General features: G+C 37.7%; 1 protein-coding gene across 1 annotated transcript; it reads right to left on the bottom strand.

The window, feature by feature from the left end:
• Positions 1-1,169: 1,169 nt before the first annotated feature.
• On the bottom strand, positions 1,170-3,561 carry LOC103426812 (scarecrow-like protein 15). The gene has a single exon (XM_070815525.1). It carries the CDS (start codon positions 3,157-3,159, stop codon positions 1,528-1,530), a length of 1,632 nt encoding a protein of 543 aa, XP_070671626.1. The 5' UTR covers positions 3,160-3,561; the 3' UTR covers positions 1,170-1,527.
• Positions 3,562-15,570: the final 12,009 nt, after the last annotated feature.

Raw genomic sequence — 15,570 nt, 5'->3', positions numbered from 1 at the left:
CGAGTGAGAAAATTACATTTTTTTTATAAAACAATGCTCTAGAGATGAGTTTGAGTCACGCAGGTAAGTCTAGGAGAGAACAAACCAAAATCCTTTTTCCCTTAGCAAACCAACTAATCCAGTTAGGAAGAAACTAGAATCCAAAGTATCAGGTTTATGTGAGAGCAGGGCATCCATTAATGAAGAGAGAAAGGGTATTTCCTTTCTTAGCTCACTCAAAGGAACGATGAAGAAAAACAAATGGGTGTGTTGCCGGAAGCAGTGCATGTGGAAGGCTAACCAAGGAAGAAGGCACTCTGAACCAGGCGCGCGATGCAGGCTTCATGGGACCGACGACGTCCATCAATGTTATGCTCAGAAGGAAAGTTATAGCTGCGCTGAGGAAAAGAGAGAGGAAGACTTAGCCAAAGCAAGAAGAAACAGGAAAACCAAGGGATTCCCTAGGAGAAACCCAGGAAAGCTAGCATCCACCTATAAAAGGTGTAGGAGTCACAACGTAAAGGATATCATAACATAACACAACAGAAAGAGAGAGAAAAGGGAGAGGATTGAAGGTTGCATCACACCAAGCAGGGAGATTCTTCTCTAAGCGCATGTAGTCTTGGATCCTCAAGGAAATCTTCTTTCTAGGGTTCTAAGGGTTCCTCTAGGTTTCCTTGAATTTCCTAAGTTAATGTAGGCATCCTCAAACCTTAGGAATCTCATATTATTCATCCTTCAAAACCATGCAACCATTCACAAGTTTTCTCTCACGCTAAACTTGGTCAACTTCTAACTTCAGCACCACACCTCACTTCCCATTATTTGCTTAAATCATGTTATCTTTGAGTCATGAATCCAACCAGGATACTTCCAAAGACACGCTAATTCTTTCGAGTTATTCCGGAACTTGGTACGTAAACAAACCAGAGGAACTAAAAGAATATCCACCAAAGCCCAAGTCCAGCTCGACTTAAAATCCCCCAACATCATACAATAAGTTGAACTTGAATACTCACTTACAATTGGAGAAGAGGCTGTTACTCGTTAAAGAGCTTATTGTTGTAGGGAAAACAAGGAAGGGAGACAATTTCCAAATGTGGGGAGAAGGCTGATAACCAACTATGCTTTAGTTAATATATGCAAAGAGAAATTAAACTCTAAGTAAAAAAGGACAATAAGAAAATAAATTATGTACGAGGAAATGAGATCCATAATCCATTGATTCATAATTTGAGTGTTGGGACATTGCCAATAGTTTGCTTAGCTTCCCTCTTATGTTTCTTCCAAAACAAGCAAAAAAAAGTTACAACGGGAACCAAACATACACCAAAAGATTGACCATAAAAAAAAAACATACACCAAAAGAAAAAAGAAAAAAACAACTAGTCCCAAACCCAACAAAACAAATTGGTCGGGATCATTACCTTAACACTTAAACACATAATTACACCCCAATCCCCAATAGTTAAGAGTAATTAAAAGAGAAGAAAACTGCTTAATTATTAGCTAGTCTTCTAGCTAGCTGCTAATGCTAATTAGCTCCTCCTAATTACACCTCCATGCCGACGTGGCAACCAGGGCCCTGTCGTGCCAGCAAAGCACCAACTCGGCCTGCCGTTTCGCCACGTGAAATCCCCTGACCTGGACCTTCCCCAACAGGCACTGGGCCTGAAAGTCAGCAAACTGGCTCAGCTCCATTGCCCTCATCCCCGCCCCCTGAAACACTTCCCGCCATGGCGGAATCCGCCTACCTGCCGCCTCCACCGCTGCCTGAATCTTCGGCAGCAGCAGAAACGTTTCAATCTTCTTCACCACGTCGCTGGAAGCTGCCACGGATGCGTCCAGCGACTCCAGCATGATTGAGAAGAACTCAAGGCCGGAGACGAAGTTCTTTCGGAAGGAAGTTGTTCCAGAATCTCCCATCCCTTCCCCGTCGACGAACACCACGACGCTTGGCGACACGCGGCGCATGTCGCCGAGAAAACCGGAGATGTTGTTCTGGGAGCAGAGGCGGCGGAGGATGTACGGCGACAGAAGAACCGCAGTCTTCTCCCCGTCCATGAACTTGACGGCCTTGAACGACATCATCTCGAACATACGGACGGGGACGAACTCGACCTGGAACCTAATCTTGAGCTCCTGAGCGAACTGGGACAGGTTCTCCCGAATCAGCCGGGTCTCGACGGCGTACTCCTCTGGCACGACGGCGGTGATGCGGAGCACCGGTGGGACCTGGTTGCCTTTATTTCGGCTCGCCACGTCAGCTTTCTCGGCGAGCTCTTTCATTAGGGAAGCGTACTGGCCGCCCAGGCCGATGTCAAAGTCGATGACGTGGATGAAGGCTGATCCGTTGAGGGCTTCGAGCAGGGCCTGGTTTGTTGTGAAGTGAGAGAACATCGGGACCGGCGAAATTCCGGAAAAGCTCTTGTAGGCGCGGATTGTATGGACGATGTCGGACGAGGAAGAGAACTCGCGCGCCGCCGTATCAGAGCCATTGAGGAGGGATTGAAGAGCGTCCTTGAAATAAACCGCGGCGCGCTGGAGTGGCTTTCCGACGGGTTTCGACGGGGAGGAGGATCGCATCCTGTTGTTCAAACGGTCTAGGATCACCTGAGCGAGTTGCAACTCGTCCGAGTCGAAACAGTCCGCGGCGCGGATTAATTCCTCTATGAAATCAACCCCTACGTTCCAGTTGCCCGATTGATGGAAGTCGTTGATCGCATGGTCGTAACAATTCTGGGAGGAGTACACTTCGGAGAGATTGATGCTGTAATCGGAGTGGACGAGCTGGGTGGGATCGAACGGTTGAGGATGCAGGTACTCCGAAATCTGAGGATCGTTTGAATTCAATTGCGGGATTGAATTCTTGAGGTTCGGGACGTTGTCGTCGTGCAACCCTAAGTCTTTCATGATTGAGTCCCAGTCCACTTGCTCCTCCCACTCCACAGGGTCATGGTTCGAGTGGGACAGCACGTCGGAGATTGCCAAAATTTTGGAGGGTTTCTCGGCGGAGACAGGGCTGGGGCTGTGGCGGAGGTCGAGAACCGAGGTGGGCTCGTAGCCCCCCAAGTTCGAAATACCTAGGTGAAAGTTGACACTTTGGTTATTAGTCTGGGTGCTGTGCTTGGGAGATTGGTTGTTGTTGTTGCTGTGTGGGGAAGAAACAGGCACTCTCATGGCTTATTTAGAAAGCCCCTCTTTTATGACTGGCTTATTTAGAAAGCTGTGATTTGGTTGAGAGGAAGAGGAAATGTGAAGGGAGGGGTAAGGGGGGCTTTTGGTGGCGATGATTGAAGTCTTTTTATCTTTGCGTGTGTGCATGGTGGTGGTAGTGGGATGGCAATGGAATATAATAAGGTAAAGTAGTAGCGTTTGTGTGGAAATGTCATACATGACATTAGAGGGATGACGAGGGTTCGGAGGGAGGCTTTTAATCTCTTTGAAGCTTCTTGCTCAAGTCTTTATTTGCATACAATTGCTTTTTTGAGTTTTCTGTACATTTCTTTGTTTGATTCGCTGTCTAATTCTGCTTTTTAGTAATTAGCTCACTTCTGGACTCTCTCCAGGCCATGCAAAAGCAATCAACCCATGTTAGGTGTATTTTTAGAAGGATCCCATAACAGTGAAGTGTGCGGTTGGCTAGCTTGTTGAAAGTTTAGGTTATTGGTGGTAACTTATTTTTATGCTTGATTGTGGATCTCACTTATGATCAACAACGTATGTAATATGTATTTGTAGTTTCATGGAGCTTACATTAAGTGATTAAGAGCGTTTGTTTTCAAATTTGGTTCAACCTGTCAGATGTTCAAAGAGACGGGCCACTCATCCACTCTCAGCTACAGTGATATTGTCCCAACTTAACCATGTATTTTTCGGTGTTGAGTTTTATTACAAAGGACCTTGATGTTATTAGAAGTGGAACCATATACTTATATATTGTATGACAAGGATGTGAAACCAAAATGACCCCTTATATCTTGCATCTTATTTTCTTAATTCTCCGATGTAGAACTTATATTCAACAGAAATGAATAATGATATAATTCTTGAGAAAGGAAAGTCTCGTTTTTTTAAAATGAATAATGCACATGTACTTGAAAATGAAAAATGCACATGTACACAAAAAGAATCCATGTGTGATATTAAATTCTTGGGCAAAAGACTGTTTACTACCCTCAAGTTTCATGGTTTTCAACATTTAGTACATCAATTTTTTTTCATCCCAGAGTCATACCTAAAGTGTTAATTTTGGGACAGTCTCATACATCCGTTAGTCAAACTGTTAACTTTGCTGTTAAATGATGATGTGGCACCCACGTGGACAATGATTGGGTGTCACGTGTCATTAAAAATTTAAAAATAATTAATAAAATGAAAGTAAAAAAATAAAAAAAATAAAAAAATAAAAAACCCCAGATCCCCATTGTCTTCCCCACCCCGACCCCCCATCCCTTCTCCCTCTACACATCCATCCTTCCCCTCCCCCTTCTCCCCAGATTCCCTTTCGTTTTTTCTCCCGTTCCCTCTGCATAGGCCTAGTCCCGTCCACTCCCTTTGCACATCCAAGAACTCAGCCATCCATTCCGTCGAGATCTAGGAACCTGACAAGTCCCTTGTCCTCGGATGGAAGCACGGCGACCCTCTCTTCCACAGAAATCTCGCCTAGCTGCAGAGATTCAAGAACAACAACCAACCAACCAAATCTCAATCAAACAACCAATCAATTAATCAATCAATCCAAATCCAAAAATTCAAATTGTAGAGAGAGAGAAAAAGAGAGGGTGGCGTAGGGAGGGCGGAGCTCCGGTGAGGAAATCAGAGAGAGAGGACGGGAGGGAGGGAGGGTGGTTGGTGTGGGTTGTAGAGGAGAGAAGAGAGGGAGGGAGAGTGGGTGGTTGCAGAGGAGAGAAGAGAGGGTGGGGGTTGCAGCAAGTGCCAGAGGGAGGAGTGGATGGAGAAAGGGTGGCTCGGGTAGGCAAGGGGTGGGTGATGGAGGTGCTCGGATGGAGAAGATGAAGGGGGTGGATGGGATGAAGGGGGCGGAGGGGATGAGGGAAGGATGGATGTGCAGATGGAGAAGGGAGGGGGGTCGGTGTGACATCCCACATCGCCCAGGGGAGTGATCCTTAAATGTATATTCCCATCCCTACCTAGCATGAGGCTTTTTGGGAGCTCACTGGCTTCGGGTTCCATCGGAACTCTGAAGTTAAGCGAGTAGCGCACGAGAGCACTCCCATGATGGGTGACCTACTGGGAAGTTCTCGTGTGAGTTCCTAGAAACAAAACCGTGAGGGCGTGGTCGGGGCCCAAAGCGGACAATATCGTGCTATGATGGTGGAGTGGGCCCGGGAAGTGGTCCGCCCCGGGCCGGGATGTGACAGTCGGGGTGGGGAAGACAAAGGGATCTGGGGATTTTTTTTTTTTTACTTTTAATTAATTATTTATTTTAATAGTTTATTATATTTTTAATGACACGTGGCGCCCAATCATTGTCCACATGGGCGCCACGTCACAGTTAACGGGAGACTTAACAGTTTGACTAACGGATGTATGAGACTGTCCCAAAATTTACACTTTAGGTATGACTCTGGGATGAAAAAAAATTGATGTACTAAATGTTGAAAACCATGAAACTTGAGAGTAGTAAACAGTCTTTTACCCTAAATTCTTCTATGCAATGAATTTCACTTGTAGTAGTTTTGTTCTCTTGTTGTCTTTTATTTTATGCCATATGTCCATTTTTTAGCTTGTAATGCATTCGCATTATCTATGTTAAAAGTTAATTTACTTTACAAGTTAAAAATTTCATCTTAAAATAATTTACAAAATACGTGCCATTTTTTCTCTTGGTGCCAAAATGTTACCCGACAAAGTGTTCTTGCCCAACAAAATTATTTTGTCGCACAAAGCCTTTGGAAAAACCATATATGTTGACCATCTTTGCCCGATCAACGGAAATTTTCGTCGGGTAAACTTACTTTATCTGACGAAATATGGTTCATCGGATCAAATTTTGTCGGGCGAACAATATTTTATGGTAGTGTAATGATCCATTCATGCATGTTCCAAATACAGTTTTAATACCACTTATAGTCTAAATTCAGAAAGAGTTCTGGTCCGTTTTACCATTTCAATAAACTAATTAAACATCTTTTTCAAAGCATCTTGGGATTAAAGTTTCGATTCTAGATACAATCCCCTCAAAGTCACCTACAATTCCTTCATTGATTATTTCTACTCATCAGTTACTTATACATTTAATTACCATCTTGTATAAAATTGTAATTAAATAAGGAACTGTTAAACCGTGACTAAGAAAAAATTATTTGTTCTTCCCTCTACATAATTCTAAAGTCTTTCCATACCAAACTCATATCATATGGGAATCGGAGGGACTTCTGAATTCTTCTCAGCGTAAAACGACAAAGAAGTCAAAGTGTCAAACTGTTGGCGTTAAAGCTCCAAAGTATTGTCCCCCCAAACTCTTCCGAGGACCCACGAAAGCTCATACTAACACTAGCACGCACCTTTACTTATCTCACTTTGAAAAAGCTTAGAGAAAGAAGCATGATTAAATCTTTGAGGGCTTAGATACTTGCTGGCTCAGCCTACAATAATGGAAAGTAACTAAATGTATCTTCCTGAACCATGCAAGGCACTTAGCAAAAGCTAATTAGTATAGGCCTGTCATGGTTTTAATAAGTTTAAGGATTACATCGGAAAAACCGGTCATATCATTACAGTTTTTTATAATATGAATAAATTGTGGACGATATAATTGATATGTTACATTTTTAAAAGCAACAATATATGTATAATAATTTAAGTAGAATAATACTATCACATAACTAAGGGTGGATCCACATAGGGATCAAGGTGGTCTTAGGACCATCTAGAAGCCGGGAAACACACCTATGAAGGTCCTCCAAGGACCTTTTGAATGTTTGATACGAGACCATTTTGTGTACATCAAGTGTTTGATGTAATGCCTACTAGGCATATATATACCTGCAACACTCGACATTTACATCAAAATAACTCCGACAGATACTCTCGGTATCACTTAACAAATTGCTTCGATAAGGGTCGATATATGTTGACATGTGTGCAAATGGCTCGTACGACGGCAATAAGCACACAAAGTGTTCAATGAAATGTCTCAATAAACAAATTGAAAATTTTTGCGTGCTTCACGCGCTTTTTCCATCTAAAAAAATTGGAACTCCAACACTGAGATCGTCAAGTTCAAATCCTGAATCTACCACTGCACATAATGGTATTTGGGTAGACGCAGATACTTCTCCATGTTTAATTAAGTTCCTAAAGTAACGTATGTACTCGGTAACTAACTTTATTAAGAGCAATTGTAGACAAGTTATTTAGCACTACGGTTTAGTGATATTTTTCTTCAATTGTAAGTGATAGGTTTTAGATTCAATTATCGCTAAAAGTAAATCCGAATCAAATTATTATAGCTAACCATTCCAAAATTTAGCACACTCCTCCATTCTTTAGTATAGACAATTTCGAATTAAAAAACCAACTTTTGACGTAATCTAGAAGCATGGAGCAATGTTCACACTAGATATTGGAGCAAAAAGCTAACGGAAATCTTGTTGACGTTGGAGGAGGGACCCAAATTAAGGCCGAAGGGTTCGGTCCTACAAGCAAGCACTCTAAGGTAAGTTGATTTGCCACAGATAAGGACCCACCACTAGGGTTAACTTTTTGTCGGACATGCATGGCAATAATGGCCATGCGAGTAATATAAGAATATTAAATTTTTTAAACCAAATTACAAATTAAATAATGTGTCACTAATAAAAAAATATAAATATCTTAATCGATACTTAATTAATAATTAAATCATTTACAAACACATCATCTAGTTTGTAAATATGATTTAAAATTTTTGATATCCCTAGCATTACTCATAACCATGCACCACAGTGCGTAGAAACAAGGCCCACGTAGGATTACTTTGCCAAATTGCCTTTGGCCGCGACCAGAGAGAGAGAATATGTTCCTCTTCCAAAATTGTGCAATGGGTCGTGAATTTGGGTGATAGGGCAATCACCGATTGATGTAAATCCTTCCGTACAGGCAAAGAGAAAATTAGGGGTGTAGTTAAATTAGGATTTTATGGTATTTTAATAGATTTTAAAATTAAAGTGTAGTCAATTAAGAGTTTAAAAGTGGATTTTAAAATCATGGTGTTGTCAAATTATGATTTAAAATTATTTAAAGAATACACCGAAATCTATGGATAGTCAATTAAAATTTAAAAAAATCTATACAAATTTAGGTGTAGTGGGAATGCCAAAGATTTGCTAGGATTTTTGTGGATGAAGGACTTTAATGAATTTGAGGATGGGTGGTATAAATACCAAATGCCATCTACAATCCAACCGTCCACCCTCTGATTTCTTTTCACCCCATACCATAGAAGATGAACAGTCAATCCTACCCTGAGTTCAGAGCATTTCCCAGTAAACTCCCACGTTTCACATTGCTTTTGTATATTTACTGAATCCGTGCTCTTCGTTTGTTCATCTGGGAAGATGAGTAAAAATAAGACCACGATTTTTCTGAATTGGGATAAAGCAAAATAACATACAGATAAAATCCCGATTGTAAACTCCAGCAAATCGCATTTTTCTGTATTTTTCTGAATTCGTGCCATGGTTTGTTCCTCCCGCAGATTGTATGGCTAAAATGGTACTGTCCGTGCTTTAGGGTTAAAATGTTTTTATCCCCAGCATTTTGCTGCCCAAATCCGTCCTTGCTCAATTTGCCATTTGGTAATCTTTCACATAAATTATATGCTATTCTTGTACTTGAAATCATCATTCTTTGAATGGATATGCTGTTCTAAACTATCCTTTATAACTATTCAAACTCTTGGATTAATGTTCTCAACGACCCATTCTATTTACATATTTTATTGGTTTGTATTTCTATATATATATATATGTTCCTTTCGGATTGTGCAATGAGAAAGAAATTCATTTTGTGTTTCTAAATCCTAAAAAATCCATACAAATTTATATAAGAAATCCATATAAATATGTTGAAATCCACATAGAATTGTGAATCTATTAAAATTCTTTGAAATCTACCACTTCAAAATCTATTAAAATCCCTTGAAATCCAAGTTCACGACACTCTCTTTAAACACAAGATCTAGCGATCTACATTCTTCCTTTTTTATTTTTCTAATACGGGGTGATGAATTGATAGGTTGGATGGGACTTTGTTACTAGAAAAGTTTTGGCCACCATAAAAAGATGGTTTAGGATCTTTTTGCTAGCTACATATAATAATTAATAAGCGAAGTGTATATTATAAAATTGATCTATTTAAAATTAACTGAAGCACTTAAGTCCTAATCAAGCTGATTATCATTTGTTTCATTAATCCAGCCAAAAAGAAGGGGCCTGTGTTTGATTACAGATCGTTTGAGATTTTCTGTATTCTTTTTGTCAATTATAATATTGGGATGGTTTGGTGTAAACACTCAAGGGATCCAATGCAGCAACATTAGAAAATTCGTTATTGTAGTTTGTTTACATGCATGAATTTAAACGAGGGATTCGAATTTTGATTTTTTTTTTCATACTTTATTTATAACACTATGAAAATATTTCCAAGTTCACCTTCTAAGCACTTGTAAATTAGAGTTTTCTATTAGTTTATAACAAAAGGTACCGAAAGTCTTCTTTCAACCAATTCAAATTATAAAGAAAAAAATATATATAGATTCAATTCTTCAGAATTTGTTTATATGGTTTTGTTGTAGCTAAGTTAGAAGATTGCAAAACCCAGAAAATAAATGGCAAAGGAAGAATATGTACGTAGCATTAGAAAAACAAAAATAAAAAGAAAGAAGAAAACGGGATTTTTAATTGAAAATTAAAATAAGACAAACCCAAATGTGATTGTAGTTTGTAATTAACTTCTTGTTGATGAATATTTAATTGCTTTTTGTAAATTAAGCAGAGATGTTGCAGATTGATTTGAGCTTTGATGATTTTATACCGTTAACTATTGACTTATTAAGGCATCCTCGACCCTTTCTTTATAATACTATAAAAAAAAATCCAACAGATGGTATCAAATGAAAAGTAACAAAATGATATAAAATATAATTATCTGCAGAATTTGGAGACGGATAAGCATATTTCCTTCCTAATAATACAAAGGAAACATCTGCAGACGATTCGATTGTGGGTTAGAATTTGAAACATCCAATGTTTGCTCGATCGACATGATCTCTTAATATCTCAGAGAAAATTCGTTTAATTATAATATCACAATATAACACTTTGGTAAAATAGAGGTGTCGTAAAAGAGTATTTTCTTGTAGTGAGTAAAATTTCTCTATAGTAATAAACTTAGTTCCATCCCAACGTTATAAAATTATCTAAGATGTTGATAATGAGAAAAGAGATACTTAGTCTCTTATAGCCGGTAGTGCATACAGATAGTGGTTCAGAAGATATGTAAAAGAGTGATTATATTGAATGACTTATTGACAATCATTAATATGTAGAGACAAGTGAGCTGAAATCTATAAAAATTATAACTTATTACATTATGATAACTGGTCAGGACTGAAACTTTTTTAAGACTAAATGAAAGTTATTTATATTTACATTATGCATTGCTTTAAACTCGTTTGAAAGGTGTACATAATGAGAAAAAAGTGTGTCGTTATTATATTGGTACACGTGTACAAGGACTTGTTACTTAAGAATTAAGGTTCTTGTATGATATTTAAGTACACGGGACGCATGCGGTGGGAGAGGGAAGCTTGAAGCATACAAAAGACAAGGGTGATGGGAAGAAGGGGGTTGAGATTCTGATTTAAATCATTCATATAAAGATGGTCTCACCTGTCCATTCACCCCACTCTCGAAAAGAAATAAAAAAGGCAAAGGTTGATAGAGATTACTGGCGCATGCAGCAGCGGTGGAGAGAGTGGTAGACTGGTAGTGATTATTTTTTAGGCATCGTAGTGGCCTAAGGATCTTCTACCTTTGGAGAAATTTTTTATTGTGATTGAAATATAAATAGTATATCACATGTTTATATAAAAGTAATGGAAATTTTTATTTTTTAAATTATTGACTTTTTAATACACATATCACATAATTTATATAGTAACATGTGATGTACCACTCTATATATCGATCACGCTAAAAAATATCTCCCATCTTTCACATAACAAAGCATTACCCTTACACAACAGCTGCCACCTCGAGGATTATGATTCTCTCCTCTCTTTTTTCCATTCCCTTTCAACCCCTCCTCTCATATTCTTTTATTTTATTTTTCTCTTGCTATAAAAATTAATATAAAATGTTGACGTGATTTAATCGTGACCGTTCAAATAGAAAGAAAGGAAAGATGAGAAAAAAAAAAAAGGAAATAGAATCCTACTCCGCACCTATCTCCTTTTATGATATATATGGGGTTGGGATCCCCATAGGATATGTTGATTTTGCTTTGAAAAATACCCCCTGATTCATGTTAGTTTTATGTATGACCACATTTCTTCTTTATTTTTCTTTGATTCCTCCGCATTTTATACATGCATATGCATGCTCTCTCTCTCTCTCAGAGGAGGGTTTGGTGTTACGTGTGCGTTGTGTGTTGCATGTGGCGTTCTGCAAACCACTGAGATTAGACCAGTTGAAATCAAATAGTATGTGGTTGTGGTGAAAGGTGTTTGGTATTTTGCAACTTGAATTTGGTGACATGACCAAGTCAGATAAACCATTTGATAAACGAATTTTTGCGTTGCAGTCAGAAATCAGATGTAGTTAGATTTATTGGTACAATTCGTTGAAAACATGAGATAAGATTTAAATTCTAAAAAAGTAAATGCTTTCGTATCCAATTACAATTTGAGTTTTTTCGAACGTCAAAATTTGATGATTAATTTTGAGATAATGCTAGGGAGATCAATTTTTTAAATCACATTGGCAAATCAAATGATGTGTCACCAATAAGAAACAAACATATTAGTCGACACTTAATTAATAATTCAATCATCTACAACCACATCATTAATTTGGTTCAAAAAATTGTGTTGTCTCCCTAGCATTACCCTTAATTTTGTATCGAGTACTGTTAGGAAGACTAAATTTTGAGACAAAGTTTTAAAAATTAAAGGACATGGAAATTGATGATTGATTTATTACTTAAACGTTGATAAACGTGCTTATTCCTATTGGTGACACATCATTTAGTTTGCAAATTTAGTTTCCCTAACCTTACTCTTTTGTATCATAGTAATTAACAAACTTCATTAACTAAATTCCAACACTACAACCAAAGATGCTAAAACCAAGTCTATAGGGCAACATATTAAACGAACTCAAAAAGGTAAAATTAAAGCAGATAATAGTCGTCTCTACAAATGCAAACTCATATTGTTATAACAACAACCAAAATTTAAAGAAACTCATAAGCCAAATAAATGGTATCACCACCTCTTGAAGTAGCCCATCTACTGCCAACAATATAAACCGTACAATTTTTTTTTATACAACGATATTTTAATTTAAGTTGGAATATATTCTACTTATAGGAACAAAAGACTGGATCATACAATGAGTCATCCATAATTTTTAAAGTCAACACAAGTTATACGTCTTTGTCACTATGTAAGTCAAAACTGAGACCTTTTTATTTATAAATAAGAGTAAATTGTACAAATGGTCCCTCAACTTTAATCAAATTGGAGCAATGGTCCCTCAACTAAAAATCCATTACCATTGGTCCCTCAACTTATCAAAATGTGTAGCTATAGTCCTTTTCATCAATTTTGTCAAAATTTTGTCAAAATAAGCTATGTTGGAATGACTATTTATATAATTAGGGTCCCTTAACTCATCAAAGTGTATAATTATGGTTCTTTTCGTCAACTATGTCAAAAAATTTGTTAAAACGAGTTATATTGGAAGGACCATTGCTACAATTGGGTTAAAGTTAAAGGACCATTTCTCCACTTGAATTAAAGTTCAGGGACCAATGGTAATGGATTTTTAGTTGAGGGACCATAACTGCACGTTTTAATAAGTTGAGGGACCATTGCTCCAATTTGATTAAAGTTGAGGGACCATTTGTACAATTTACTCTATAAATAATGAACAAAGTAATTAAGCCATAGCACTCTTGTAAGAAGCCTAAAACCTAAATTACAAGTTTATTTACTAAAATTTCACTTTATATGGGTTAGGATCCTATGGTTGATATATATATATATATATATATATTAAGATCCTATGGTTGATATATATATATATATATATATATATATATATATATATATATATATATTTAATGCTAGGATCTGCTTGGTTTCTACTCTTCACACGCCACCTCTCATTAAAATTTTAATCCCAATGCTCCACAGCGACACATCATCCTTAAAACAAAAACCCTCAAATTATTCATCATAATTAAAAAAAATAAAGAGTAATGGTAGGTTGACCAAATTTATAAACTATATGATGTGTTACCAATAGAGAAATAAACACATTAATCAACACTTAAATAATTATTCAATCATCAACCACTATGTCATATAATTTACAAAATTTGATCTCCCTAACATTATCTTAAAAATTTCCTTAGTTGAAAAGTAATAGCACTTTGAAATCTTTTTTTATACAAAAATGCCCTTGGATATTTTATTTTCATTTTTCTTTGGCAGTTATTTTTTGTTTTGTTTGAGGGGCTTTTGAGTCCACTTATTTTTTGTAAAGCTTTGTTATCTCAAAGTGGGGTTCTGGCTTTAATTTAGTAAAGATGTTTTTTAATACAATTTTCTGTTTAGTAATGGTTTTTTTATTAGTTTGTCCTCGTTTTTATTTTTATTTTTTTTATTTGACTATGAAGGAAACAAAGGGGCATTATATGAGTTTGGAAAGCTACACCCGATTTGCATTCACCGTTATATTTATAGGTTCTCCATTCTTTAATGTAAATTAATATTGTATAACTTAAAATAAAAAACTAAACAAACAAACTTGGAGTTTCCCTTCAATCTGGGCCATTTGGCCTCCAACTCCAGCCCAATTTCCATTTTCTAACAAAAATCTGTTTGATTTCCCGCGAAAAGTCAGTTAGATAGTCAGTGTTCCAGTTTTTCGTTCTCTCCCGTAAAGGTGAGAGTTTTTTTCCCAAACTTTTTTGCACCGTCTGTATGTGGTATTTCCTTGATCCAACTCCCCTCCGGACGTCGGCCCTAGGTGTGGCCTAGGTCGGTGCAATCTCTTCTTCGTTTCCTTCTTTTTTTTGTTTCTATATCCTCTGCTATTATTGCAGATCACCTTGCAGTCCTAAACTTCGATCTTCACCTTGTTTCTGCTCCGATCTTCCCTTTACATGTCCTTCTTCCCGTTCTTCCATGTTTCTGACAACTGATTCCCCTCCACTTCTCCTAATTCATTCTACTTCATTTCCACTTTAGTGTCCATTTCTTACCTTTTCACATCAACCCAAATCGCTTCATCCCGCTTGTTTCACACCAATCTCAATCTGCTACATCTCTTCACCACGCTTTGACATGGATTTTTTGGCTGGTGTGTAGAGCTTCAGCTCGGGTGTTTACACCACCACCTTCCGTTTGTGTGCCTTTATCAGCATGGATGCTGTGGTTTTCCCATCGGCTTCCCTATCAGCTTCATTCGTTTGGTGGAGGCGGATTGTTTGGTGCTGTTTCAAGGATGGTGGAGCTTTGTGTCTTCTTCTTCCTGAGCCTTTGGTTGATTGGAATTGAGGTTGCCGTGTGGTGAAGGACCACTGGTGCCATGGTGACTGTAGGCATGTAAATTACTTTAGTTTTTAGGTTTTGTATTTGGTCCTTTGCTGGCTTCAGACACATTTTTTTTAAGCTTAAGGCCCTACTTTTTTTTTTGGGGTGTGATATCCACACACCCCATTTTATTTTTCACACACCTTTTTAATTTTCGGTCATCGGATTGGATGAATTGAAGAAGATCAACAGACAAAAATTATCAAGAGTGTGTGAAAAGTAAAATAGGGTGTGTGAATAGTACACCCCTTTTTTTTATGTGCTTAATTTGATGCATCTAGGGATGCGTCTTTTTTTTTATCAAAGGAAAGAATTTTATTAGATTCGAATTGAAATGTTTACATCATAAGTTAAAATGTTGGGTAAATGACAAAAAACTATCTCAATTATTGGTGTCACGACATTTTCATACTTTTATCTTTTAAAATTGACAATGTCATACCTCATCTTACAAATTTGTGTCAATGTTAGACCTCTATCAGTTTTTCTGTTAAATGCTAACGTGGCCAGAGACAGGACCCACTCACTAATCCACCTGGATTAAAAAATAATAAAATATATTTTTAATAATTAAATATTCAAAATTTGAAAAAACTAAAAAAATTAAAAAATGGACTCCACCCGCACCAACCCTTTTTCTTCTTCTCTTAAACAACCACCAAACCCTTCCCCGTCCCCCCAACCTTCCTCCACCACCCTCTCTCTGGGATGCGATCTCCCTCCTCCGTCCATCTCCTGGCTTTCCCCATTCGCACTCGTCC

This window comes from Malus domestica, chromosome 02 (genome assembly GCF_042453785.1).
Source record: "Malus domestica chromosome 02, GDT2T_hap1".
In the NCBI taxonomy this organism is placed as follows: Eukaryota; Viridiplantae; Streptophyta; class Magnoliopsida; order Rosales; family Rosaceae; genus Malus; species Malus domestica.
The sequence above is the reverse complement of the archived record's forward strand: the minus strand, read 5'-3'. Positions and strand labels throughout refer to the sequence as shown.